This window comes from Anolis carolinensis, chromosome 4, assembly GCF_035594765.1.
Source record: "Anolis carolinensis isolate JA03-04 chromosome 4, rAnoCar3.1.pri, whole genome shotgun sequence".
Lineage (NCBI taxonomy): Eukaryota > Metazoa > Chordata > Lepidosauria > Squamata > Dactyloidae > Anolis > Anolis carolinensis.
Genome location: NC_085844.1, coordinates 17,271,421 through 17,297,530, shown reverse-complemented (window position 1 = coordinate 17,297,530; position 26,110 = coordinate 17,271,421). Strand labels below are relative to the sequence as shown.

General features: G+C 38.8%; 1 protein-coding gene across 1 annotated transcript in view; it reads left to right on the top strand.

Moving 5' to 3' along the window:
- fer1l6 (fer-1 like family member 6) overlaps positions 1–26,110 on the top strand; it is a 125,737-nt gene that overhangs the window by 15,591 nt on the left and 84,036 nt on the right. The window contains exons 2-10 of the mRNA XM_062979329.1: positions 12,177–12,259; positions 13,568–13,697; positions 15,980–16,034; positions 16,147–16,278; positions 16,997–17,059; positions 18,598–18,676; positions 19,561–19,717; positions 21,803–21,989; positions 25,700–25,892. Coding sequence (XP_062835399.1) covers positions 12,177–12,259; positions 13,568–13,697; positions 15,980–16,034; positions 16,147–16,278; positions 16,997–17,059; positions 18,598–18,676; positions 19,561–19,717; positions 21,803–21,989; positions 25,700–25,892 — 1,079 coding nt within the window. The remainder of the gene's footprint in view (positions 1–12,176; positions 12,260–13,567; positions 13,698–15,979; positions 16,035–16,146; positions 16,279–16,996; positions 17,060–18,597; positions 18,677–19,560; positions 19,718–21,802; positions 21,990–25,699; positions 25,893–26,110) is intronic.

The following is a 26,110-nucleotide window of genomic DNA, read 5'->3' as shown; positions in this document are numbered from 1 at the left end:
TCATCCTTTCTAGGAAGGCAACAAGACACTAATTAGGAAAAAAAAGACCAAAGAGAAAGCAAAACCAAGAGATAAACATATCTCTATTAAAACAGGACATTGGTTAAATGTTTTTTCTACCTCTGTGATAATGTACCAAAACATCCTGGTTAAAGAAAAGTGCTCTTGCCACTACTCTGACTGCATCTACACTAGAATTAATGCAGTTTGACACCACTTTAGGTCCCATGGTTCAATGCTATGAGATCCTTGTATTTGTGCTTTAGTGAAGATCCAGCACTCTTTAGCAGACAAGACCTTAAAGAACTACAACTCCCATGGTTCCATAGCATTAGGCCATAGCTATTAATGTGGCATCAAAATGCAATAATGCTACAGGGTTGTTTCACCTACTTCCTATCCTTTGGGGACTGGAGACCAGTAGCATTAGCTGATGGCCCCTTTGTCAGTGAGGGTGGCATATCCACCTGGGTTTGGGGTCACATCTACATGAACAACAGTCCGGGGCTGTGGCGCAGACGGGAGAGCAAGCCATTGCAATTAACTGCAATGGATCACTGACCAGGAGGTCATAAGTTCGAGGCCCGCTCAGAGCTATGTTGTTGTTTGTCTTTGTCCTATGTTAAAAGGCATCGAATGTTTGCCTAATATGTGTAATGTGATCTGCTCTGAGTCCCCTTCGGGGTGAGAAGGGCGGAATATAAATGCTGTAAATAAATAAAAAATAAATAATAATGCAGTTCAAAGGCAACTTGAGAATGTGGTGACACATGCCATAAGTGTGAAGAACAACACACATTAAAGGCTTTAACTTGTGATAAGCAAAGTTGGGGGATATTCCAGAATACAACCCATAATGTGCATCAGCATACTTTAGCGTAAACCACATTGCATTTCCAAAACAATTAAGGGATGAGCACACATCTGCATTGGAATGAGTAAATTAGGCAAAAAAAAAAAAATCCTCCACAGCTGTGAAGACTTGGATACTGCAGATCCTGAACCAGTTTGAAGCCAGCCTCTGTGGTGCATATAAGCATAATGTACTGAGGGTTGAATGAAAAGTAATGCCTCCACCTTCGTAACTCCTCAACAGATGGCAGTACTGGTCTGCGGCAGGTACTGGCTTGTTCAGTAGAATCTCCTCTACACTTCCATTTGGCAGGAAGCCTTAGCATTGAACTGTTATGTTGTTAAAGTTCAAAGTATGGAACCCTGCGCAGTCAGTCAGTCAATGTGACTTAAGCATCATTGAATTCTTGACAGTAGAAAGTGTCACCCCAAAGGAGATTCATCAGAGAATGCAAGCTGTTTATGGTGATTGTGTTGATGTGAGTACTGTGTGTCATTGGGTGAGTAAGTTTAAAGATGTTGAGGTGGGAACATCTGACTTGCATGACAAACAAAGAATTAGATGTCCTGTGACAGCAACCACCAGGTTTCACAAGCAAAAGGTTGACAGATTGATTCAGGACGATTGTCGTATCACTCAGAGAGAAATTTCAAGCATAATTGGCATTTCACAAGAACGTGTGGGTCACATTATTGCTTTGTTTGGCTATCAGAAGATCCATGCACGAGGGTACTGTGAAATGCTGGTTGTGGAAACAGAGTGTCGACTTCTTCCATGACAGAAAACTTGTTCATCATTGGCAGAAATGTATCCAATTGTCTGGTGATTATGTGGAAAAGTGAATAGTGGTAGTTAAAGTGCACATTCTAAGGATTATTTCTGCGTTTGATTTATTAAAATATTCCCATCCAAACCCAAGTAACGAAGATTAAGGCATTACTTTTCATTCAGCCCTCGTATGTCTCAATTATATGGGTATGGCTTCCCATATAATCACTCCACACTGAAAATACTTTCTCCTCTGTGGGTGTCACCAGGAGCTAAGCCAGTGTTGAGCCCTTTGTCAAAACTTTAAAGGAGCTCTCCAAGGTGTTGAGCTTATTTTGTGGGAAAGGTTTAATACCCTCAGTAACATAGAAGCAACTAGCTGTCACAGTAGTCCTGGAATGGAAAGCACCTGGTGTTTCAAACTGTACTAGATATGGATACTTGTTATTCCCAACCGCTGCTCAGAGCTTAGAAATGTTACATTTTGAGCTATAACTCACAGAATTCCCCAAATTAACCGAGAGAAAAAGGAACAAGGATGTTGGAATCACTCATTTTCTGAAGGTCTCTGCCCCATCATTAATGGGATTGGGCAGGAATCATTTTTCAGGTCCATGGGAACGCCTTTTCCTGCGTAAGCCTTATAATTTCACAGTCCTGATAAATAGCTCATGACTTGTGGCTAGAATGCTGTTCCCACCTACATTAATCATGCTGTCTCATGAAACACCTCCTTTGTAAATAGAGCACAGTTTCTGTTCAACCTTTGTATACACATAACCTGTTTTTAAAAGAGGGGCAGTAGGGAAAATAACATGACAGAATGAGACTCTTTAATTAATGTATTGACATAAAGTTACAGTCGGCCTTCCTTATCCATGGATTTTGTATCTATGGATTCAACCATTCTAGCTTTAAAATATTTTTTTAAATCCAAAAAGCAAAACTTAATTTTTCCAGTTTATACAGGAAGTCTCAAAGTTACAAACAAGATAGGTTCTGAAGGTTTGTTCTTAAGTTAAATTGGTCTATAAGTCAGAACAAGTACATTTTAAAGCTTTGGGTAGCATAGGGAAAGTTTAACATCCCTGTGGTGTTTATTTTGCTGACTGTGCCTCTGTTCAGAAGACTACACCTCACTTTACTTCCCTTTGATAATTGGATTTTGAAAAAATTGGCTTGTTATAGAAACAAGGATTGGAAAGAAAGCTTCAGCAGAGACCTCTTTGCCATGATAATAACTCTTCTGGGAGTAAATTTCCCTTCTTGAGGGTAGATTTCTTTTTCTTCCTGCTGTCTCACCCCCATTCTTAATGATAAGTAGTTTAACTTGGGAATTGCCTGTATAAGGGACATCATTTTATTATACCATTGTATATAATAGGACTTGAGCATCCATAAATGTTAGTATTCATGGAGGGTCCTGGAACTAAATCCCAGCAGGGCTCACTCTATTTTCTACCATTATTTATAAAGCAACACAAGGTACCTTGGAAGGAATTGCAATGAATATGCTTAAATCGAACTACATACATTCTTCTGAGGTCCAATTTTACAAGCTGCACTGTATTTTAGGTAATATCTTCTTGTCCTGTGTGAATGCAGATATTAAAATGCTCTCTTGTGCCTATCCTAAAAGATGAAAGACCTCACCAAAGCAGGAGGACAAAAGATGGAACAGATTTCCACAGATATCTGTTTTTCACCTGTAGCGAAGAAATAATTCTCTGTCATAACATCTTTGTGAGCGTGAAGATTGCAATGTAGTTGCAACACATTTCTGGAGCTGGTAATAGAGAGAATGGCCCATATGTTAGAAAATAACCTCCTCATCCATTCAAGCAAGTCACTTATGCATCATTCAAGACAATGAGATATGTGAGTTAAAAAGAGGGCAAAAAGAGCACTGATTTGCATAAATATTGCATTTGGTGATGATATGGAAATAGATACTATAATTTAAGTAGAAATAATGGTTACGCTTCAATTAACAAAGCAGATGTGTTCATGGGCATTGCATATTTAACAAAAAATAAAATGGGCAGAAATAAGATGAAAAGAATAGAGATGGATTCCTATGCCACAGAAAAAGAAGAATATTTCAGCATGTGTTGGCAAAATTTGTGGGTAGTTGTTGAGGTAGGCTAATCTACTTTCCCCCTTTCTCTCTGTTTTGTTGTCCATGCATACTCAGTAAGGCAACATGGAAGCAGCTGCTTAACCTTTCCAGTTGTAGGCAAGCGCACACAGCTACAGTCAGATCAACTACACTCAAATCCCATTCTTTCCCAGCTTAAGCTTTGCTACATTGCACAGTGGTTCTCAACCTGTGAGTCCTCAGGTGTTTTGGCTGACAACTCCCAGAAATCCTAGCAAGTTTACCAGCTGTTATGATTTCTGGGAGCTGAAAGCCAGAACATCTGGGGATCCACAGGTTGAGAACCACTGCGAGTCTAGAAAGAAATCAAGGAGGCTGGTTAAATGTGAAAAGTGTTTGTAAAAAGGATCTTCTTTGTCAGAGACATTAAATGAGGTATACAGTACTTCTCTCTGTGCCCAGATGAACTTTGTACACCTTGAGTCTGCTATTCAAATGTTAACTGTGGATGGACACTTTCAGTATTCATCCTCACTTGACATGGTGTTTGTTTTGTGATGAACTCAGACTGGATGCCTTTTTTGGTAGAGACTTCAAATAGAGGATTGCTCTTTGTATGTTTTGACACATGGTCACATTGGCAGATACATGTGTTAGAGTAAATGTGTGATAAATGATGATATCTAGCATTTATATGGAATATTTATTATAAAGCATTTTTAGTGGACAAAAGCAATTTCATGTATACTCTATTAGTAGTATATTAGCAACTGCTCTGTAAGATAGGCGAAGGTTGCATCTCCACTGTAGAAAAAATGCAGTTTGGCACCACTTCAACTGCCATGATTTCATAACATTGAGCCATAGCAATTAAAGTGGTGTCAAACTGAATCAATTCCACATTGTAGATGCAACCCAGGACTGCTATCCCTATATTGCAGAGGTGAGTGAAGAACGAAGACTGGTCTTAGGCTCCCTGCTGAGTTCATGTCTCTTGCGAAATTCAAAGGTATCACTTAGTAATTAATACTTTTGTGTAAATGTCCCTCCAAAGCAAACAATCTGGAAAAGACATTAGAACTGATGTGCTTAGTAGGTTATTTGGGGATGGAGTAAAAGACATACAAATGGGTTTCTCAGTTGCTTGCAGGAGGACATTAGTAAAGTTATTACATGGTAATTATTTAGACCTTGCAAATTACCAAGTAATTGCACATCAGTGCTTTAGTTGTTGCTTTGTGCAAACCTTGCTGGCATAGTAAAGTGGGACTGAAGATAAAGCTCTACTTCAGCATCAGTTGCTCCACTGTGGGAAAAGTCCTGTTAAGAAGTTAAAGGACTTCTTTAGGTTTAATTAGAAGCTTCCTCTTTGCAGCTTCCACTCCTGCTATTGTTTCCATGTGTGGAAAGAGTGTTGAATTATTCATTATTTAAGTTCTCTTGTTGTGTGCCACACTGTATGAGTGCCTTAATAACATGAAGTCCATATGAGGAAACTGTCACACATAAAGGCTTTTCTCTATTCATGGTCCCCAGGAGTATGGGTGAGCTTGACTGCACAATGAAACAATGGACCAACAGGGCAGAAAACCACATTAAAATGTAATACAATATACAACGTAGACTTAATGCAGTTTTACAGCACTTTCAACTGCCATGGCTCAAAGTTGTGCAATCCTGAGAGTTGTAGTTTGGTGAGGAGACAGAACTCTTTGGCAGAAAAGGCTAAAGACCTTGGAAAATTACACCTCCTATGATTCCAAAGCATTTTGTCCTGGCATTAAAAGTGATATCAAACTGCATTAATTCTATAGTGAACATCCTTGGATGGCTTTTACTGTTTGTATGCTCTTTACTACTTTTCTTCCATTATTGTCCTTTTCTCTATAGTGCTATTTCACTGTAAAAGGAGGAAATAAATGAGAATCCTAATTAAAATAAGGGAGTAGCTGGTAATATTTCAGAGATGTTTGCTGAATAGGATTTATGAGCAACCATTAAAGAAAAGTGTTGACCACAGCATTGCTCTCTTTTAGTTCTTCCTAAAAAGAACTTCCTTTCTGATTCCTTGTCTCCTGATAAGCAGTTGTGTCTCAGCATTCCTTCAGGACTTTTGCAGGGAATCAAATCTTGTATTTTGTGAAACATCACAACCCAAATGGGTGGAGCATCATCTCAGCTTTTTATTTTGCACCAAATATTTGAAAAGCTGGAGCTAGCATCTGAGTCAAGCCAAGGAACTCTAATGTTTGCTCAAACAGCAGGTTTCTGACTAATGCATCACTTAGAAGTAAATAAATCACAAATACAGATACGAGGTCAGAAGTTTGCACAGAACATGAAAAGCAAGCCCTGGAAGGAAGCTATCCACCAGGGAAATGGATCCCCCAGAGAGCAGTCCATTTTCTGAGAGGTAAGGTTTGAGGATACTTAGTGGCTGCCGGTGTATTGTTTGAAATTATGTACTTGTTTACAGCCCTCTGTATAGGAGGCTCCATCAAACTGAGTCGGACTCATTTTCAGAGAATAATGCAACGGCTTGGCTTGCATCCTGTCTAAATGGATTTTTCCAGAAGTTCAATCAGGAACCTGTTTCTTACTATAGTCCCAGTCCAGAGATTAAACAGATGCTCAGTGTCTTTAGCTATAATGAAAACTCTAATCTACAAGCTTGGCTTTCTTCTAGGGAAATAAATCTTTACTTATATCTTTCTTGATTGCAAGAGTGAATAACTTCCCTCTCCACTGGGAAACAATTGGTATATTATGAGCAGGTGGTCCTTCTCTACTTCCATAATCTACCTCATTTTAAACGTTTCCCCTTGCCTTATGTTGGGGCCCAAAGAGAGGTGGTGTTTAGCATGTGGCTTTCTAAAGAAAATGTGAACCAACTGCTTGGCTAGAAATGTAGAATTCCCATCCAGAATGGCAATATGGCAAGCCAGTACATCTATGGCCATTTTGTGGTGGTGAACGCTGAAGAAAGTTACATAAAACGTCAAGTGTTCACTGCTAAGCACCTACCAGTTTTGGAACAGGTTCCTTTCTTGTACATATGTGAGCATGCTGCTTTCCCGATTGTATCACCATTATAAAAAGCTAAAAATTTATTTTTTTGTCAATAGCCAAGGAACATGGCACTGTACTCTAGAAGACTGTTGCTCAGTGAGGTTGGCCATGCATTGATATAGGTCTGTAAATAATTAGTGTTAGAGCACATTAAGTTTTCAGGAAAGAAAAAGAAAAAACCTGTTTTAGGCAGAAATATGTTTCAGAATGCAGATTAACTGCATTGAATTGGATTACAAAGTAGTGTAGACTAATATAATCCAGTTCAATGCAGTCAATCTGTATTCTGAAACTAGATTATATGGCAGCATAGATCCAGCCATAGCTGAAGGCGACAAACTACTCCCATTGCGCTTGGCAATTGTTTATTGGTTGTTGTTCATCTTATGTTTTATGATATTTTATATGTTTTTATGTATTAATTCATTGTAATTGAATTGTATTTTATGTCGTTGTTTTATTGCTGTACTATTGGGCATGATCCCCATATAAGCCACCCAAGTCCCTTCGAGGAGATGGAGCAGGATATAAGAATAAAATTATTATTATTATTATTTTATTATGACACAGCAAACAAGATAGATATGCTGGATTTCATATCACAAAATCACAAGTCGAACACTTCCCAAGTGTCTAGGACTGTGTGATGTATTTTTGAATGATGCGTGCAGATCCCAGTAGGGTGGCCTTTTGCAGTTGGCAGATCATGATTTTGTCAATGTCTATTGTTTCCAAATGCTGGCTGAGATCTTTTGGCACAGCACCCAATGTGCCGATCACCACCGGGACCACCTGCACTGGTTATTATTATTAGTAGTAGTAGCAGTAGTAGTAGTAGTAGTAGTAGTAGTAGTAGTAGTATTAGCTGTGGGATACAGGACAGAAGACCACTTCCTCCTTCAACTCTTTCTGTTGTGTTGCAGTATCTTCTGCCTGAGTGCATCTTACTTTAATGATACAGTTGGTCCCGCTCTCTATAGCCCTGTCTCCACATTCAGTTTGGTCCTGTGAATTGATTATTTTGGAGTGCAGAGATGCAAAAGAGTTTTACTCCCCTCCCTGCTTCATGAATATCTCTGTTTAACCTTCATATTTGAAACTATTAGTGGTATAACTCTTCACGCTTTCACAAATTGAGAAGTAACAGAATCACCAGAGACTGTTGTGCTGCTTGTCAAGAGAGAAGCGGGGTTCTGTGATGCATATATCCAGGGCGCTCTTCCCACATAAACATGTCATTTGGTTCTGTAAATGAACTTTCAGTCACTGAAAAAGAAAACACTCTGGGAGATAGCACTCAGCAAACCCGGAATCAGTGCCTTTGATCAGCAATTTGCTTATTTGCACCCTGCAGTCTCTGCTGTGGGTGGATTTGATATTAATGATATATTATGGCAACAACTCCATAATGATACTGCCAACCTATTAAGCTGTCATCAGTTTTAAGCACTGTCTTAAGTATCAGCCAAAGGGAAAATGCCTTCAGCTCTTGCTATGAACAATGGGAAAGAATCCACAACTAAGGCGGTGGTGCATCCTAATTTACAGAAAACAGGTTTTGAAATTGTCCCTTGAGCATCCAGACACTGAGCAGGCCATTGAATCACAATCCTTCCCACTATGCTGTGCTGTAATGTATTATGTTTGTGCCTAAATTATAAAATCAGTTCAAAAGTTGCATATATACAGTAGTCTCTCCACATTTATAGTGGATAGGGTTATTGAAACACTACGACCCCAAATTGAACCCCAAAATTCATGTTCCCATAAGTGCCAGTAATGAAGTGCGCAATGACTTTTCCCCAGTTTCAGGTGACTTCTCAATGAACTCGGCACAAGTTGTACAAGTACTAAATACTCAGTCTGCACCTCAGGACGTGATCCAATATTTAGTTTAGGAATAACCCCAGTTCCTTCACAATGTCATGGGAGACACATATTGGGTTTTGGAAGACCCACAGGGTTCTTTCCAGATATTATCTTAGCTTATCCCTTGGAATGTTTTCTCATCTCCATTGTCAAATCGGACCCCTTTCACAAGAAGCCCATTCAAAGTGTGCCAACATCCTCAGCACCCATTGTATGGTCGATCAAATCCCATTTATCCTATTCTAGCCAGGAACAGGGCCATCAAATCTCAGCCAGATTCCTTTCCTCCAGCACTCCTTTTCTGGGAGGACTAGACTTCAGCTTCAGCAAATGACAGTTTATTAAATTTCCTGCCATGACTGGAGCCAATAAGCAGCAACAAAGAATGGCACTCGTGGTCCTTTCAAGGAGTGGATCCTATCTGGCATTGACTTAGCTGGCATGGCAAAATCTTTGTTTTGAATAGCTGTCAAAGTACTATAAATAAATCTGTATATTCGTTGCTCTTATGTCAGTCTTTGGAGTGCAGACTCTTCCAACATCCTCTTTTCACGAAAGGAGAATTTTGCCTTAACCTGTCTGTGTCTCATTTCATCCTTTGGGACCTTGACACACCAGGCTCCAAATCCAAGGTTCTTGTAGTAGCTTGAAATCACTCGACAGGGTCACAAATATAAATGAAAATGTCAAAGGCTTTTTTCACCTGAACGAACACTTTTCTAGGCATTTGTAGGTTCTCCAGCACAATTCTGTGGACAATTTCTGGTGAAAATTAATACTAATATAGGTCCTGGAAGACCTATAAATGTCTAGGGAGAATGTATTTGTTCAGTTGCGTATACGAGAGCAATGGTAGCAAGTACAATAATCGAATTTGTAGATCTTAACTCACAGTTGTAATGGGACCAAAAGTCTCATCAAAAGTCCCCTCTACTTCAACATCTTGTGTTATCAATAAGATGTCTCTGGGAAGTCCATAGGCAGGGCAGAATGTAACAGTGTTCTCTCAATGCCATTTTCTAGTATCTGACATTCATTTCAAAGGGAATATAGGCATACATCATTTAGCAAAGCCTCTGACATAATGGTTCCTTTTTGCAATGGCTTTTTATTACTTCTCAGTTCCCCTTTCCTCCTTGTATTCTCTCTAATGTGGAGGTCTTCAGCAGCATCAAGATGGTGAAGGACGGCTAGAGAAATGCAGCCTTTCATTGTTGAGTTGCAGTTATTTGTTTACAGCTGCCGACAGAGTATTTTGGTGGGCAGGAAAGAGGAAAGTAGCAAATATACCTCACCAGCTTTTCCAAACATGCATCAAAAACATTAAATGTATCAATTTGACTACTGAAATGGAAATCATAAGAAAGATATGGAGGCTACTGAGGGAGAAATCATGCTTTTTGGAAGAAGCTTTATACTTTCAACTATGTTTTTGAATGGATATTAAGGATCCCAGCACCCAAACCCCTTTTCTTGATGTGAGGTGATGGTCCCATTTCCCTTCTTTTTGGTAATTACTACCATCACAAAATTGGTTAGCATTTTTCCCCATTTCTGAGCATCATCCATTAGAAATTGCTTAACAGGTACTTCTCAGATCTCTGAACGTTTGACAATCACTTACAGTTTGTGAATGGCTTAAATGGGGTGACAGTAAGATGTGTTAGTTTGGAATAGAACATATAAAGGAGACATTTTTCATTGTAAAATAGAATATTTGAAAGCGAGGAGGATATTTAATTAAATTCCATCTCTAGGAAGACGATTATATCTTCTAGCTTTTGATCTAGATCAGAGCAGGTTATTGTCTGGTTTACATTGAAACCAAGCTACAGTAGAGTCTCACTTATCCAACACTCACTTATCCAACATTCTGGATTATCCAACGCATTTTTGTAGTCGATGTTTTCAATAAATCATGATATTTTGGTGCTAAATTCATAAATACAGTAATTTCTACATAGCATTATTTCGTATTGAACTACCTTTTCTTTCAAATTTGTTGTATAACATGATGTTTTGGTGCTTAATTTATAAAATCATAACCTAATTTGATGTTTAATAGGCTTTTTCTTAATCCCTCATTATCCAACGTATTTGCTTATCCAACGTTCTGACGGCCCGTTTATGTTGGATAAGTGAGACTCTACTGTACTTTCAACCAAACTACTATCAGCAGTCATTTCATTGCAGGGAGAGAGGCCAGATACAATTAAACAACATCTGGGAGATTGGACCTATCTGAAATAACCTAGAGGAATGCTAATATAAGATCTGGGCATGAGTTAGCAAAAAAAAAATGAAATTGTTTCAATGAAATCTAAATTAAAACCATGCTTTTATGCAGAATATGATGATAGAGGTATTTGAATTAGTTTAACCCCCATTTAATCACATTCCTTTATTCCTGAATTAATTACAGGGGAGATATCAGCATGAATACAAAAGGATGTAAAGTTTTATACACGTACTGCAGCAATCTATTATAATAGCAGTTTCATAGACCAAAGCCCTGGTGGAGTGTAAAGCTATGAGCAATTGTCATGAGCAGCTGGGAGAAGCACCAGAAAGAATAAGTATAAAAATCCGCCAGCAGAGTTATGAAAAAGAGGTCTCTTTGTGCGTTTAGTGTTGTCTTGGGGGGGGGGGGGGTGTTGTTGTTGCAGAAAGAGGTAGTGCATATCTTCTTGAGAAACATCTCCAGAAGATGCTGGTGTAAACCAGCATAAGTAACCAAGATGATTCCAGCTATCAGTTCCAATCCCAATGAAGTACAGTAATATTCTCATAACTGTGTAACCCATACCTGCAGTTTCACCTATCTGCATCTAAGCTAGGAATTTGCTAGGTCCTCCAGGTCATTCAGTGGTATATTCTAGGTCCTCCAATGCAAGTATGTGTAAGGATTCTTTGCTCCAACTGTGTTGCTATGGGTTTAGTTCTTTCTTGAAAGAATACGCCAAGACACACAGAGGCTGAAGATTTTTTTTTCATGTCAGCAGTAACTTGAGAAACTGCAAGCCACTTCTGGTGTGAGAGAATTGGCCATCTGCAAGGACGTTGCCCAAGGGACGCCTGGATGTTTAGATGATACATCTTTATTGTTCGAATACAAGAGTCTAGCACTACTGCCTGTCTATATAGGGCCTTAGCTACGATGTCATCAGACATCCAAAATCTCTGATGCCTGGTGCCTGCCCTTTCCCATATACCAGAGCCCACCTTCTCATACCTCAGGGCAATTGACTTTTATGGCTGGTTCATGTGTCCTTGCAGCATCCGATCCTCCCTTTTGGCTATTGGCCATGTGCTCTATGTCAGTACCAGGGAGCTGATAGTTGCATGGCATGAATGATCATGACAGTACGCTTGGATTGGAAGTAAGGTAATTTAATGGTGCTTGGTTGTATCCATGGATTAATGTAACCATGGTCCAGCTGGGCATGTACATGGCAACATTCTGCTCCAGATATTATTGTTTCAATAGCTGTTAATGTGTTTTATTTATTTATTTTGCAGGAAAGGGTTATTTGCTGGAATAAAGTTAAAGAAGAAGAAGAAAACAGACAAGGGGTTAACGATTGCAAACAAAGGAGCAGTGGGTAAGTCCTGCAAAATCAATATTATAGAGGGTGAGAATGAGGCTGAGCTGTCGTCATCCCTGTTGTCACAGGGCAGTTGTGCCTCAGAGGTGAGAGATAAAGTGAGGGAGATAAAATGTGGCATTTGTCCTAATGATATACAAACCCCAACTATGGTGCTTTCAAAAAAATAATAGGACTGAAAGACATCGCAAGAGCCATCCAGTCCAACCCTCTGCCATGAAGGCATACTCAATTACAACAACAGTAGGGGGAAATTGTTAGCGCGCCCTATTTTCTTTGTATCCTCTACAAAGGAAAGGAAACTTTTTGTATTTTTCCTCTGTAGAAGTTCTAAGGCAGTTTGGAATCCAGATTTCCCAGAATATGAAACTTTGTGGCATATCTCTACAACTATAGGAATTTTCCAAACTGCCATTGTAGAAAGATAAATAAATGAATTTTGGGGAAACATTATTTCAATTTATGGGGATGTTTGGGCTTTTGTGATACTTCAAAGCTCATAGTCTGCATTTTACTGACCCTGTTTGTAGAGTTTGGTAGAGGAAGCATTGAAAGGGACTGAGATTAGCCCTCTCCTTATTTGATGCTTATATTGAGTTTCATAACACTATTCCAAAGAGAGCACACAAATATTGTGAAGGCAGATGCTATTTGCAAATATAGGTTGAATATCCCTTACGCAAAATGTTTGGAACCAGAAATGTTATGGATTTTGGGTTCTTTTGAATTTTGGAATATTTGTACAGTATTTGCATTTATGAACATAATGAGATATCTTGGAGATGGGACCCAAGTCTAAACATGACATTCATTTATAATTCATGTACACCTTATGCACATAGCCTGAAGATACTTTTAATTAATATCCTAAAATAATTTTGTGCATGAAGCAAAGCGAAGGTTTCTGACAGCCACTTATGAGGGCAGTTTGGGATTTTGCAGTATTTTAGCTCTCAGAATTCCAGATAAGAGATGCTCAAACTATTTGCATTGGTATATACATGTCCATAACTTATCTTCGGCCGAAGACATTTTGCTGTCTGAGGCAAATAAGAAGATGGCACTTACCAGCCCTGATACAGAAATGCTTGGATTGGAAGTTGAAACACACTTCAGTGGTTCATATTTAACATTCTTTCTTTTTTTAAAAAGAGAAGTCAGTTCCTGAAAACCTATCAGAATAGAAAAGCCTTTCCTGGTCAATAAAAAGACAACATGCAGAGAAGGCACATGGTGCAAAAGGGATTCCCCGCCTAGAAGTGATCTCTACTGATTTCATCCTTTCTTTCTTTGTCTCTTCTTCAGGTGAACATGATGACACAGATAGTCTCCAACAAGAAGTCCTTCCTGGTCAAGATGGAGAAGAAGGAGAAACGATGTATGATGACGCAGCCTCCACCAGTAGCTTTGGCACCACTGGCATTTGGAGTAAGAGGTATTGTGTTACAGGATCACAAAAGGGTGCATAGTCTCTTCTCTTCTTCAGGAATGGCTTTTGGTGTTGACACAGCCAAAGACAAGAAGCCAATATGCTGGAGAAAGCTTATCTCTTGCTCCATACTCAAAATATTGCCATCAGAAAACAAGTATAGAAGTGGAGAGAGTGATGACGGGAGACAAACCAGGATTAGACTTTGCCAACAAGAATGCCATCATGGATAGATATAACAGCCAGATATTGTTATAGACACTTCTAAAGAAAAAGAGATCAACTATCTTGCTGTTGTTTACACTTTTCTCTATAGAAAGACAGCTGCTTTTTCAGTGGAAATTGGCTGTGTTTTCTAAAATTACTTTACTGAAACTAGAAAGTAAACATGCGATGCTAGTTGTCATATGCTGAAGTCACAGCAATATAAAGTGGAGTTAGAAATGTGTCTGGATAGCAAGCAAGCAAATAGATAAAATTCCTAGCATTCTTTTTTAGGTTGTTGAACTCCAAAAGGTGAACTTTCTTGTGGTATTTTACATTTGAAAGTGGGGAGGGCTATGCTGTTGATATTTGAGTCTGAAGCGAGTCTTGAATTGGCTATCAAAGGGATACTTGACCAAGAATCAGTTCTATCCAACTCTAGGAAACAGAAAGGATAAGACAATTGAGACTATATATACTCGAGTATAAGCTGACCCGAATATAAGCAGAGGCACCTAATTTTATCACAAAAACTAGGAAAACTTATTGACTCATCTCGAGTATAAGACGAGGGTGGGAAATGCAGTAGCTATGGGTCAATTTCAAAAATAAAATAGATATTAATAAAATTGCATTATTTGAGGCATCAGTAGGTTAAATGTCTTTGAATATTTATATAAAACTGTAATTTAAGATAATAATAAGACTTTAATAAGATAAGACTGTCCAACTCTGAATACCTATATACTCAAGTATAAACTGATCTGAATAGAAGCCGGCCAGGACCCTCACTCGAGTATCAGCCGAGGGGAGCTTTTTCAGCCCTAAAAAGGGCTGAAAAACTAGGCTTATACTCGAGTATTTACTGCATTTATATGCTACTTTTCTCCCACATGGTGAATGATGATGATGATAATGATGATGTTTCATGTCAGCAGTGACTTGGGAAACTGCAAGTCTCTTCTGGTGTGAGAGAATTGGCCATCTGCAAGGACATTGCCCAGATGTTTGATGTTTTGCCATCCTTATGGGAGCTTTCTCTCATGTCCCCACATGAAAAAAAGTTACACTAGTAAGGCTATTCAAAAGGCAGGCCTGTAATTCCTATACATAATGGCTGGGCCTGGTGATGACTTATAAAATATGTGAAGAAGTTGCTTTTTTGGGCTATATCTCCTAGCCAACATGGCAAATCATATAATTGGCCCAGATATAAGAGATTTCTACGTTCTACATTCTTGTCTATGTTTTGAGTCTTAATATTTATACAGCACTTCCAATACATTGTGGTGTGTATTCTCACAAAAATCCTTCATGGTAGGTCAATATTTTTCCATTTAACAAACGAGAAACTGACAATGATATAATATTATTTATTCACTCTGACTCACCTGAGATCTAGTTCAATTGATTCACGATCTAGTTCAATTCTTTCTTCCACACATAGGATTGCAGCAAATAAGAATGTACATAGAAAAATAGCTAAATTTGTTTGGCAAAAATAGGACTTTTCACACACAAACTATACACTTATGTGCTGTGAAGCTATGCTCCATGCCTAAAGACTTGGAACACATGTAGTTATCATATTTGATCCATTAGTACAACCAATTAAGTATAACCTAGTTTTTCTCAGAATTGAGTTAATTATTCAGGAAAAGTTTTTTCCTAAACCCAGATATCTGAGGGTCCTTCTACACAGCACCCAAAATGTGGAAGTTACCGGATTAAAAAGGGGGGAGAGGTGGCTAAATGATGTTAGCGCTAAATCCATGCTCATTCACATTACTAGAGGAAAAATGTGTGGCAAAAAGGTCCTCTTATATCCCGATCCCAGTCTGTAAAGTTGTATTCCAGTGGTTGAACCATTACATCATGCTGGCTCCCTGTTTATTTCTACCATCAATCTTTGGAGTTTTCTCTAGACTGTATTATTTTCCTGGATGTCTTTCAGCTGTAAATCAAGTTGGTGTCAGTAGTGAGAAAACATGCTAAGCTAAATGTCAGTATGGTCATTAAAGATGAAAGAGTACAATGTTCAAAAGGCTGATGCATCATGTCCTTCTGTTCTGAAACATAAACAGAGCAAAAGCAGGAGCGAAGATCCACGAAGGAGAGGTGAAAACCCAGAATTATCAGGTAAAGTACAGTATCATGGCTGTTGTCATCTCTAACAAATGACCCAAACTTTTTTCAGTACACTTTTAGTTCTGTTAAGGAGTTACACGTGAATGCATTTTTGCCCACACAGATCGCCATAACAATAATTGAGGCTCGGCAGCTTGTAGGCGAGAATATAGATCCCGTGGTGATAATAGAAATTGGGGACGAAAAGAAGCAGACGACAGTCAAGGAAGGGACCAACTCACCATTTTACAATGAAGTAAGTCAACTGTGCTTATTGGGCTCTGTTGAGGCAACACTTTTATGCCCCTATTGAATTTGAAAGCTGGTTTTTGTTTGTGTGTTTGCGGTAAAATAAATCGTTATGGTTGAAATGTGTCCTTTCAAAGGCTCAATTCCTCAGTTGTTTCAGGTTGCATCTCCATTGCAGAATTACTCTAGTTTGCCATCATTTTAACTGGCATGACTCAATGCTATGGAATCAGAAGAGTTGTAGTTTTACAAAGTCTTTGGCCTTTCTGCCAAAGAGTGCTTGTGATCGATCAAACTACAAATCCCAGGATTCCATACCATTGAGCCATGATAGTTAATGATGTGTCAAACTGCATTAATTCTACAATGTTGATGCACTTTTAGTGGTGATTCCAAGGCAGCTGAATGCCTTCTGAAGGAGGTTGGGCAACCCCCTTCTCTGCTGTCCTTTCATTGACAGATATTTAAGTAACTATTAGTTACATATATTTAAGTAACTATTTAAGATTAATTGACTGTGGCTTTCCTTTGAGGTGAGCCTGGGTTATTTTGCCAATGTAGACAAGCCCCTGGTTATAGCAGCCATTTGTCCTGTGATTGAAAGCATACAGAAGGATATGGGTATATACAATATTTTTCACTCTGTTAATTGCCATTATTTGTATAGCAGTGATTATTAATTTTGCTTAATGTAGTTTCTTGTTCTTATCATTTTTGTTCCTTAGTATTTTGTATTCGACTTCATCGGACCTCAAGTTCATCTATTCGACAAAATTATCAAGATTTCTGTGAGTATCCGCATCCTAATTAAGAAGAAACACATTGATTATTCTGGCACAGGAGACACTGGGAAAAACAACCAAAAAAGAGATGTGGGTGATTAGTACATTACATAAAAGGGAAGATTTGCTCAATCATTTTTAAACATTACTTTTTTGTGTTGTCGAAGGCTTTCATGGCCGGGATCACAGTGTTGTTGTATGTCTTTCGGGCTGTGTGGCCATGTTCTAGAAGTATTCTCTCCTTACCTCACAACCTCTGAGGATGCCTGCCATAGATGTGGGTGAAACATCAGGAGAGAATACTTCTAGAACATGGCCACACAGCCCGAAAGACATACAACAACCCTATTACTTTTTTGTCTTCTATGTTAACCACAGTATACATTATTAGTGTCAAATAAACTAGACACATTGACCCAGGCCCCTTCTACACTGCCTTATAATCCCGATTATTAAAGGAGATAATCCACATAATCTTCTTTGAATTGGATTATATTAGTCTACACAAACCATATATTCCAGTTCAAAGCAGATAATTTGGATTTTATATGGCAGTGTAGAAGGTGGTTTAGATTTTCCTAGACTGAGCCAGTCCTCCCTGGGAAGTCACAAAGGTGACTGTATAATTAATGCAGTTTGACACCACTTTAATTGCCATAGCTCAATGCTACGGAATCATGTGAGTTGTAGTTTTACAGGGTCTTTAGCTTTCTTTACCAAAGAGAGCTGATGCCTCACCAAACCACACATCCCAGGATTACATAGCATTGGGCCATGGCAACTAAAGTGATATCAAATGTACATTAAATCTGCTGTGTAGATGTAAGACTTTTCAGACTGCTTTTATAGCAGACCCAAGTCTAGATATCTTAACCCAAGTTAAGGTTATTACATCAGTAACATTCAGTATAGTGGCGATAACCAAATACATGGCTCTGCTTCATCCCTCTGAGAATAAAGTACATCAGAAAAATAAAGTGAAAATAATGGGACAAATAGATGTGCTGTGAGAACAAAATGCATCACACCAGGCAATAATCTATCATTTGTTTTGCTGTGGGTGAAATCTAAACCACATTTATGAATAAATAAAGTCAGTGGCTGACTTTAAATTCCAAGGCTGGAATTTAAATCAACACAAATGTGTGCTGGGATATCACTTCGGTATTGTATTCTGTGCTGATTTCATTTCCACAAAGCAACGTTTTGCACAGGAAGCTCAAAGGCAATTTGGGATGATTTTTTTCGATGTACAGTGTTTTCTTCTTCTAGAGAGAGAACAGGCAGTATTTTGCTCCTGTTAGTGCAACAAATAAACAAATTCACTGCTATTTCTTAGTGACAGATAAAGGAGAATCCAAATATTTTCCTTTCCAAGTAGGAGAGCACATTGTATCTTCTCAAAATAGCAAGTTCCTGTTAAATTTTATAATGAGTAAAACATAATTCTCTGTTACTTTAATCCATTACTTTAAAAATAAAGACTCTAAGACTTACAAGAAAACGAAATAAACTTGGAAAAGTGATCTCTCTTCCTCTAACAGGTTATGCATAACAAGCTGATAGGAAGTATATTGATTGGCTCCTTTAAAGTAGATCTGGGGACAGTATACAACCAACCAGGTAAGACAACACACTTTCGGTTTGATCCTTCTGTCTTAAACATTGAATTGTCTTCCAAATTGCCACTCACAGACGACAAACAGGATTTCTGAACATATGTATTGACATTAAAAAAAACCACACCAAATTCTGACTTAAGGATTGCCCTTGATAGAAGAGTTTATTATAAGCATTTTACTCAGGCCTAGTGTCTTCATTATTAGAAAGTCCAATAGATGTGTGTTCTCTAATACAATTTCCTTCTCAAAATTCAGCCACTTAGAAAAGCCAACTATTGCTACATGTAGTAATGCACATACATGCACCTGCTGCAGAAAATGGCATTTGTCTGCCTTCCTTATCTTGTTCTCTCTCATAATTTATCCACAATGATGCTGTTATGATATTATGCACTTCTCCATTATGGCTCTCCATCATTACTTGCTGCTGGCAGAGGAATGCTAGTGAAAGAGTTTGCTGTCAGGTTTTCCAGAAACTAAATAAACTAGTTTTAGATCTTGCAGAGGTAGATGGGCAAATAGACATTATAAAGGTGGAGAAAGGGCTGACACACACACACAAATATGTATGAATGAATACCATAAATATCCAGGCTGGAGTGAGCTCCGAAACATCCCTAAAGTGTTCAAAATGTAAATGTTGCCATTTACAAAACCGTGACATTTTAATTTGTGAAGTTGAATGGGATCCGCTTCCTCTAACAACTGACAGATTTCCTGATTGCACAGTCTTAATTTATTTCTCAGATGTTTTGCAATTTTGTTCGTATGGCAGGTCAAATAGTTATAGTCAGTAACTTGCTGACGGCTAATACACATATCCTACATAGGATAGAGTTTGCAAGAACTCCTCTGTGAGTTGCTTATGTTTGTATGTTTTTCCAGGTCATCAGTTTTGTGACAAGTGGGCCCTTCTCACAGACCCCGCTGACATCAGGACAGGAGCCAAGGGATACCTGAAGTGTGATATCAGTGTTGCGGGGAAAGGAGACATAATACAAGCTGGCCAGAAAACAAGTGATGCAGAAGAAAAGATAGAGACGTATGTTCATGACTCAATTATTTTCTGTAGGGCTGGTAGTTCCATTCTGTGCATAGATGACAAGGCAAATGGCCACAGAATGAGTCACGTAGGTGATTGAGTTGCTTTGAGTTTTCTGAGCTGTATGGCCATGTTCCAGCAGCATTCTCTCCTGACATTTCACCCACATCTATGGAGAGAATGCTGCTGGAACATGGCCATACAGTCCGGAAAACTCACAGCAATCCAGTGATTACGTCCATGAAAGTCTTTGACAACATAGGTGATTGTATTGCATGGCGAGGGAAACCGAGATAGTAGTGGGACAGTCCCTATCACATAACACCATGCAATAATTTTTACTGGACCCCTACCACCCACAATGAAGCTGCCAGGGGCTATTTATGGACAAACCACCTCAATAGACCCAAATCCTGCTATGGTCTCAGGACTTACCTTTTGCAGAAAGCCTGTACATGTCTAACCCTAAGCCTAAGCCATCATTTCATTTCTCCTAGCTGTAAAAACATTTTTAATTAGCTAGCACTTTCAGAAAACTACTGTAAAAATTAATTAAACAAAGAGGGAGAGACAACATTGTGAGAAGGAAGTTATACTGCACACCCAGATATTTGGTGGCTTCACACTGCCCAAGTGTTGCACAATGCCAGCATTTGTGTGATGATGCCTGTTGTCATGATAGTAAGTAACTACTATTTTGCATTGTGGGGATGTTGCAGGATTATGGCTTATGTGCAGTAAATTTCATTATCTTGCCCTATACTTGCTAGGCACCCTCTATCTTGAATACCAAAATCCAAAATACTCCAAAATCCTAAATTGTCCACATGGAGATAATGACACCTTTTGATGCTTCAGTGTGCATGAATTTGGTTTCCTGCGCAGAATTATTTAAAATATTGTGCATAAGATTACATTTAGGATATGAGATGAAACATAAAGGAATTTCATGTTTAGACTTGGGTCCCATCTCCAAGAGATCTCATTATGTGCATATATTCCAAAATAATAATAATAATAAAACTTTATTTATACCCCGCCACCATCTCCCTGCAGGGACTCGGGGCGGCTTACATGGGGCAGAGGCCCAAACAACATAAGGACAAAATATAAGCAACATAATACAAATCACAATATATAAAAAATAAAGGTAAAGGTTTCCCCTGACATTAAGTCCAGTCATGTCTGACTCTGGGGGTTGGTGCTCATCTCAATTTCTAAGCCGAAGAGCCAGCGTTGTCTGTAGACACCTCCAAGGTCATGTGGCTGGCATGACTGCATGGAGCGCCGTTACCTTTCCACCGGAGCGGTACCTATTGATCAACTCACACTGGCATGTTTTTGAACTGCTAGGTTGGCAGGAGCTGGAGCTAACAGCGGCTGCTCACGCCGCTCCCGGTGTTTGAACCTGGGACCTTTCGGTCTCCAGCTCAGTGCTTTAACGCACTTCGCCACCGGAGCTCCTTTTAACAGTAACACAATATATCAGTTAAAACAATACAAGGATAAAAAATTGCATTTAAAACACATAAATGGTAAGACCGTAATAAATACAGGATAGATTATTAAAAACCTTCTGGGGCTGATTAATTAATGACTGTCTCACCGAAGGCCTGAAATCCAAAAAGTATTTTGGATAAGGGATACTCAACCTGTAATAAAGGGGTCAATACAACCTGCTACTTTAACCTTTCTATATGAAAAAAAAAATGTTGCTATGGCAACAGCGTTTGTGTCTCCAGGAAACCCTGATGGTTATAGTTTGGTACAGGAATGTGAATATACTTTTTTCAGATTTCCTGTATCAGTGATTACATATGGACAAACTAAATGGAGTGCTGTTCATGCAGTGAGCATTTGTATATATGGCTTTCTAGTCTGATCCTTATTGAGATCACGGAGGGGATTGCAATGAGTTAAATCACTCTGTGGTCATGATATGAATGAAAAGGGGAGTTCCGTTCATTAAAAACCCATTTCCATGATGACTAACAGTGCAACAGATATATTTTCTATCTGGGCCTATAGTCTGATCAAACGTTTGTTTGAAATCACTTCCGAGAATGGCTTTTCTTTATTTTACAGGAACCTCTTGATTCCCAAAGGGTTTCCATCCGAAAGGCCTTGGGCTAGATTTTACGTAAGAATCTACAAAGCGGAGGGGCTTCCCAAAATGAACTCAAGTATCATGGCTAACGTCACCAAAGCATTCATAGGGGACAGTAAGGACCTTGTGGATCCATATGTAGTGGTCATGTTTGCTGGTCTAATGGTAAGTTCTCAATATTATCCAGTTCTCAAAAATATTGTTTCCTGGTGATTAATTTTCATTTTCTTCATAGTGCCACTGCCAGCCAAGTAATTTTTTAAATTTTAAATTGATGTCTTGTTTTTTGAGTGAACAGTAAACTTCAACCCACACTTTTCTGGTAGAATAGGGTATGAACCTAACTATCTGTATTCCAATGTGTTCTCCTGAAGGATTTAGCTTAGATCTTAAAACAGAAAATAATTCTTTTCTTCTTAGAACTCTGACCCTTTTGGAGATCATGATCCATGTTATTTTTTCCACTCCTCATTATAACTTAGATTCTGTGTTTACTACTTCTCTGTTATTACATGTCTGCAGGGCTTGATAGAGAAGTTCTGAGGCCTTAACCTATGTCATGTTTGAAATGTCTCATGGCTGTTTCAAAGACTATATATTGTACAAACTTATAATTTAGGTTGTTTGGGGTTCTATGTTGTTTTATTTAGTGTCTCGATATATAATTTAATACCAAAGTTGGGGCCATCCATTCCATAGTACAGCCAGCCCTCTACATTCACTAAGCAAAAATGGGGAAAGTGCAAATAAAAAACTACTATTTTTAATATGAGAGAAAGTTTTTCTAAGAATCTCTAGGTCCTCCACTGTATGATGGAAGTTGACTGTAGAATCATCCTGGAGGACATCAAGTTTCCCAGAGAGAACATATTACTGTAGAGGGCTGATTGTACATGTGATTTTTTTGTGTAGCATTTTCAAAGCTGGAGAATGAAAAAAGCTGAGAGCAAGAAAATCAACTAATTTGAAATGTGATGCAGGAGGGATTTATAAATATCACGGACCACCAAAATGAACAATTAATGGGTCCCACAACAAATCAAATCTGGACTCCCCCTTAAAGCTAATATGATGAAACTAAGATTGCGTCGGGCTGTGGCGAAGGCTGTTGAGCAGACTGCTGCAATAAATCACTCTGACCATGAGGTCATGAGTTCGAGGCCAGCCCGTAGTGGGGTGAGCACCCGTCAATAAAAAATAAAAAATAGCCCCTGCTCGTTGCTGACCTAGCAACCCGAAAGATAGTTGCATCTATCAAGTAGGAAATAAGGTACCACTTATAAAAGTGGGAAGGCAAGTTTAACTAATTTACGACTTGGAATGAAGAAGTGCCGTCAGAGTGGATGATGAAGCAGCTGCTCCCCCCTGTGGCCAGAATCGAACATCCCCTCAGGAGAAGGTTAAATTGCCTCTGCGTCTGTCTGTCTCTGTTTGATGTGTTTATGGGCATTGAATATTTGCCCTATGTGTGTATAATGTGATCCGCCCTGAGTCCCCTTCGGGGTGAGAAGGGCGGAATATAAATACTGTAAATAAATAAATAATTTTGGACATAACATGAGACAACATTGCATTAGAAACGATAATATTTGGTAATCTGTAAAGTGGTAGCAAAAGAGAAAGACTGTATTGTAAGTGAATAGGCTCAATCAAGGACCCCATAGCCCTGAGTTTGCAGAACCTGACCAAATGTATTGATGGGAGATGTCTGGGAAGTCTCTCATTTTTGGGGTCACCATAATTCAAAGCCAACTTGATGGCAATTAATAATCATGATCTGAGACCCTCAACTGTATCTTGTCTCTGTAAATCGGGTTTTGCAGTTTGTGGGCAATATTAAAGAAAATGTGAGAGTTCTGGTGGAATTTGAGCACACATTAGGCTCAACTTTTCTTTATCAAAATATAACATACTCTACTTTAGCTAATGTGATCATTAGCTAAAATAATGATAAGAGCCACACGTAGGAAAAATCAAGGACAATTTAAATGTTAATAAGGCTGTTTTACTCTTTAATAAGAGTGGCTAACAAAAAAGCACAGCCATTAGCAGTATCACTAATTATACTACCTTAGATAATTGAATTTTAAATAGATTTTCATTCAGAGGACATGCTTGCTATACAAAAGATAATCCATCCAGAGTTTTCACCATAATGAGTTCAATATAGATAATGCAGATGATTTCATAATTGAGGTTAAGTACTATAAGATGTTTGCCACTTTATTAGTGACTCCTATGAGAGCAGGACTGATGCTTCAGTTCTGATCTGAGCATGGAAAAGTAACATTTTTGGGACAACAGTAGCCTTAATGGCTAGGAGATTTTGAGAGCCTAAGAAAGTAAAATTTTGAAACCACTGTGTCTTCACACTCTAGAGGTTTCTTCCTTCCTCTTCGTTCTTCTCTCAGGCATAAATCAGTGGTTCTCAACCTGGGGTCCCCAGATGTTTTTGGCCTACAACTCCCAGAAATCCCAGCTAGTTTACCAGCTGTTAGGATTTCTGGGAGTGGAAGGCCAAAAACATTTGGGGACCCCAGGTTGAGAACCACTGGTATAAATGGTACTGCAGCACTGAGGCATCTGTGACCCTAAAAGGGTTGCAGGGAAAGATTTATCATGAATCCTCCCCATTGGTTATGCTGTGTTGTTGTTGTTAATTGCTGTCAAGACAACTTCAACTTAGAGTGATCCTATGAATGAGAGACCTCTGAGTCTCTCTGCTCATGTCCTGCAAACTCAGGGATATGGTTTCCTCAACTGAGTCTTGATTGAGCCTTGTTGGGTTTTGATGAGTCTTGTTGTTTGCTGTTGTGTGCCTTGTAGTTGTTTCAATCTTGATAGTTGATGCTATCACAGCATTTTCTTGGCAAGATTTGTTCAGAGGTGGTTTGGCCCACTTGTAATGTAGTCTTCCACTTTACCAAGTATTATTGTATTTTCTAGTGAGTCCTATCTTCTCATGATATGTCCAAAGTATGACAGTTTAGTGATCTTTGCTTGTAATGAAAGTTCAGGCTCGATTTACTTTAAGACCCATTGCTTGTCTTTAACAGTCTATGGCATCCACAAAACTCTCCTCCAGCATCCCATTTCCAATAAGTTCTCTTCTTATCATCATTATTTACTGTTCAACCTTGATGCACATTCAGAGAAACTTGAAATACTATGCATGGACAATTCCAATCTCAGAATTCCACAATATATCTTCACACAAATTTGCAGTCCAACATATGAAGAAGGGACTTCAGAAGGGACCCCAAATCTCCCAGCTACCATACTGAAGATTCTGGCAATTGTAACAAAAGACAAAATCTTCCAGCTATGTTATTCTAGGCCAGGCATGAGCAAACTTTGGCCCTCCAATGTTTTGGACTTCAACTCCCACAATTCCTGATATCCTACCAGCTTTTAAGAATTGGGAGAGTTGAAGTCCAAAACACCTGGAGGGCCAAAGATTGCCCATGCCTATTCTAGGCCAATGTCATCTTGCCTACCTGCCCTACATATGATTTCCCCTTTGACTCTTTCAGTAGGGTATCTTGTAGATTTCTTCATGCACACAGCAACACTGGATTTACACTGCATCACCAACTCAGAGGTAATTTCATCCTCATCTACCTCACAAGGTTGAAATGAATATAAAGTAAAAAAAAAGTGGATGGAGAACCATGCATGTAGGCATGCCACATCAGCTAACTGGAGAAAGAACATATTAGTATCATTGTAACAAATTAGCAAACAAACAAAACATTTAGAAATGATGTATGAGAAGCAAAATTTTTGTTCTATCTATATACCATTACCACTGGATGCTGGAGTTGGATTAGAGATTGGGATCACATTCCCTAAAAAACTTTGCTTCCTCATTTTAGGGACGGACCACAGTGCAGAAGAATTGTGCCGATCCTGTGTGGCACGAACAAATTATCTTTAAGGAGATGTTTCCTCCGCTTTGCCGAAGGGTCAAAATCCAGGTGTGGGATGAAGGCAGCATGAATGATGTGGCTTTAGCCACTCACTTCATAGACATTAAGAAGATATCTAATGAACAGGATGGTGATAAAGGTAACTTTGCCTGTCCTCACTGCAAACAAAACACAACCGGAGCTATTCAACATGTCTGTGCTACAAAGGGAATGCTGCAAGCTACCATAACCCCCACCACACGTCTGTCTTGATTTTTGCCATCAACATTTCAGCTGAATTTGCTCTAATAAAGAGACGGCATGGTTGCTTAGGAATGTCATGTGCTTCCCTGTCTTAAGCCCCTGTAGCTAATGTAA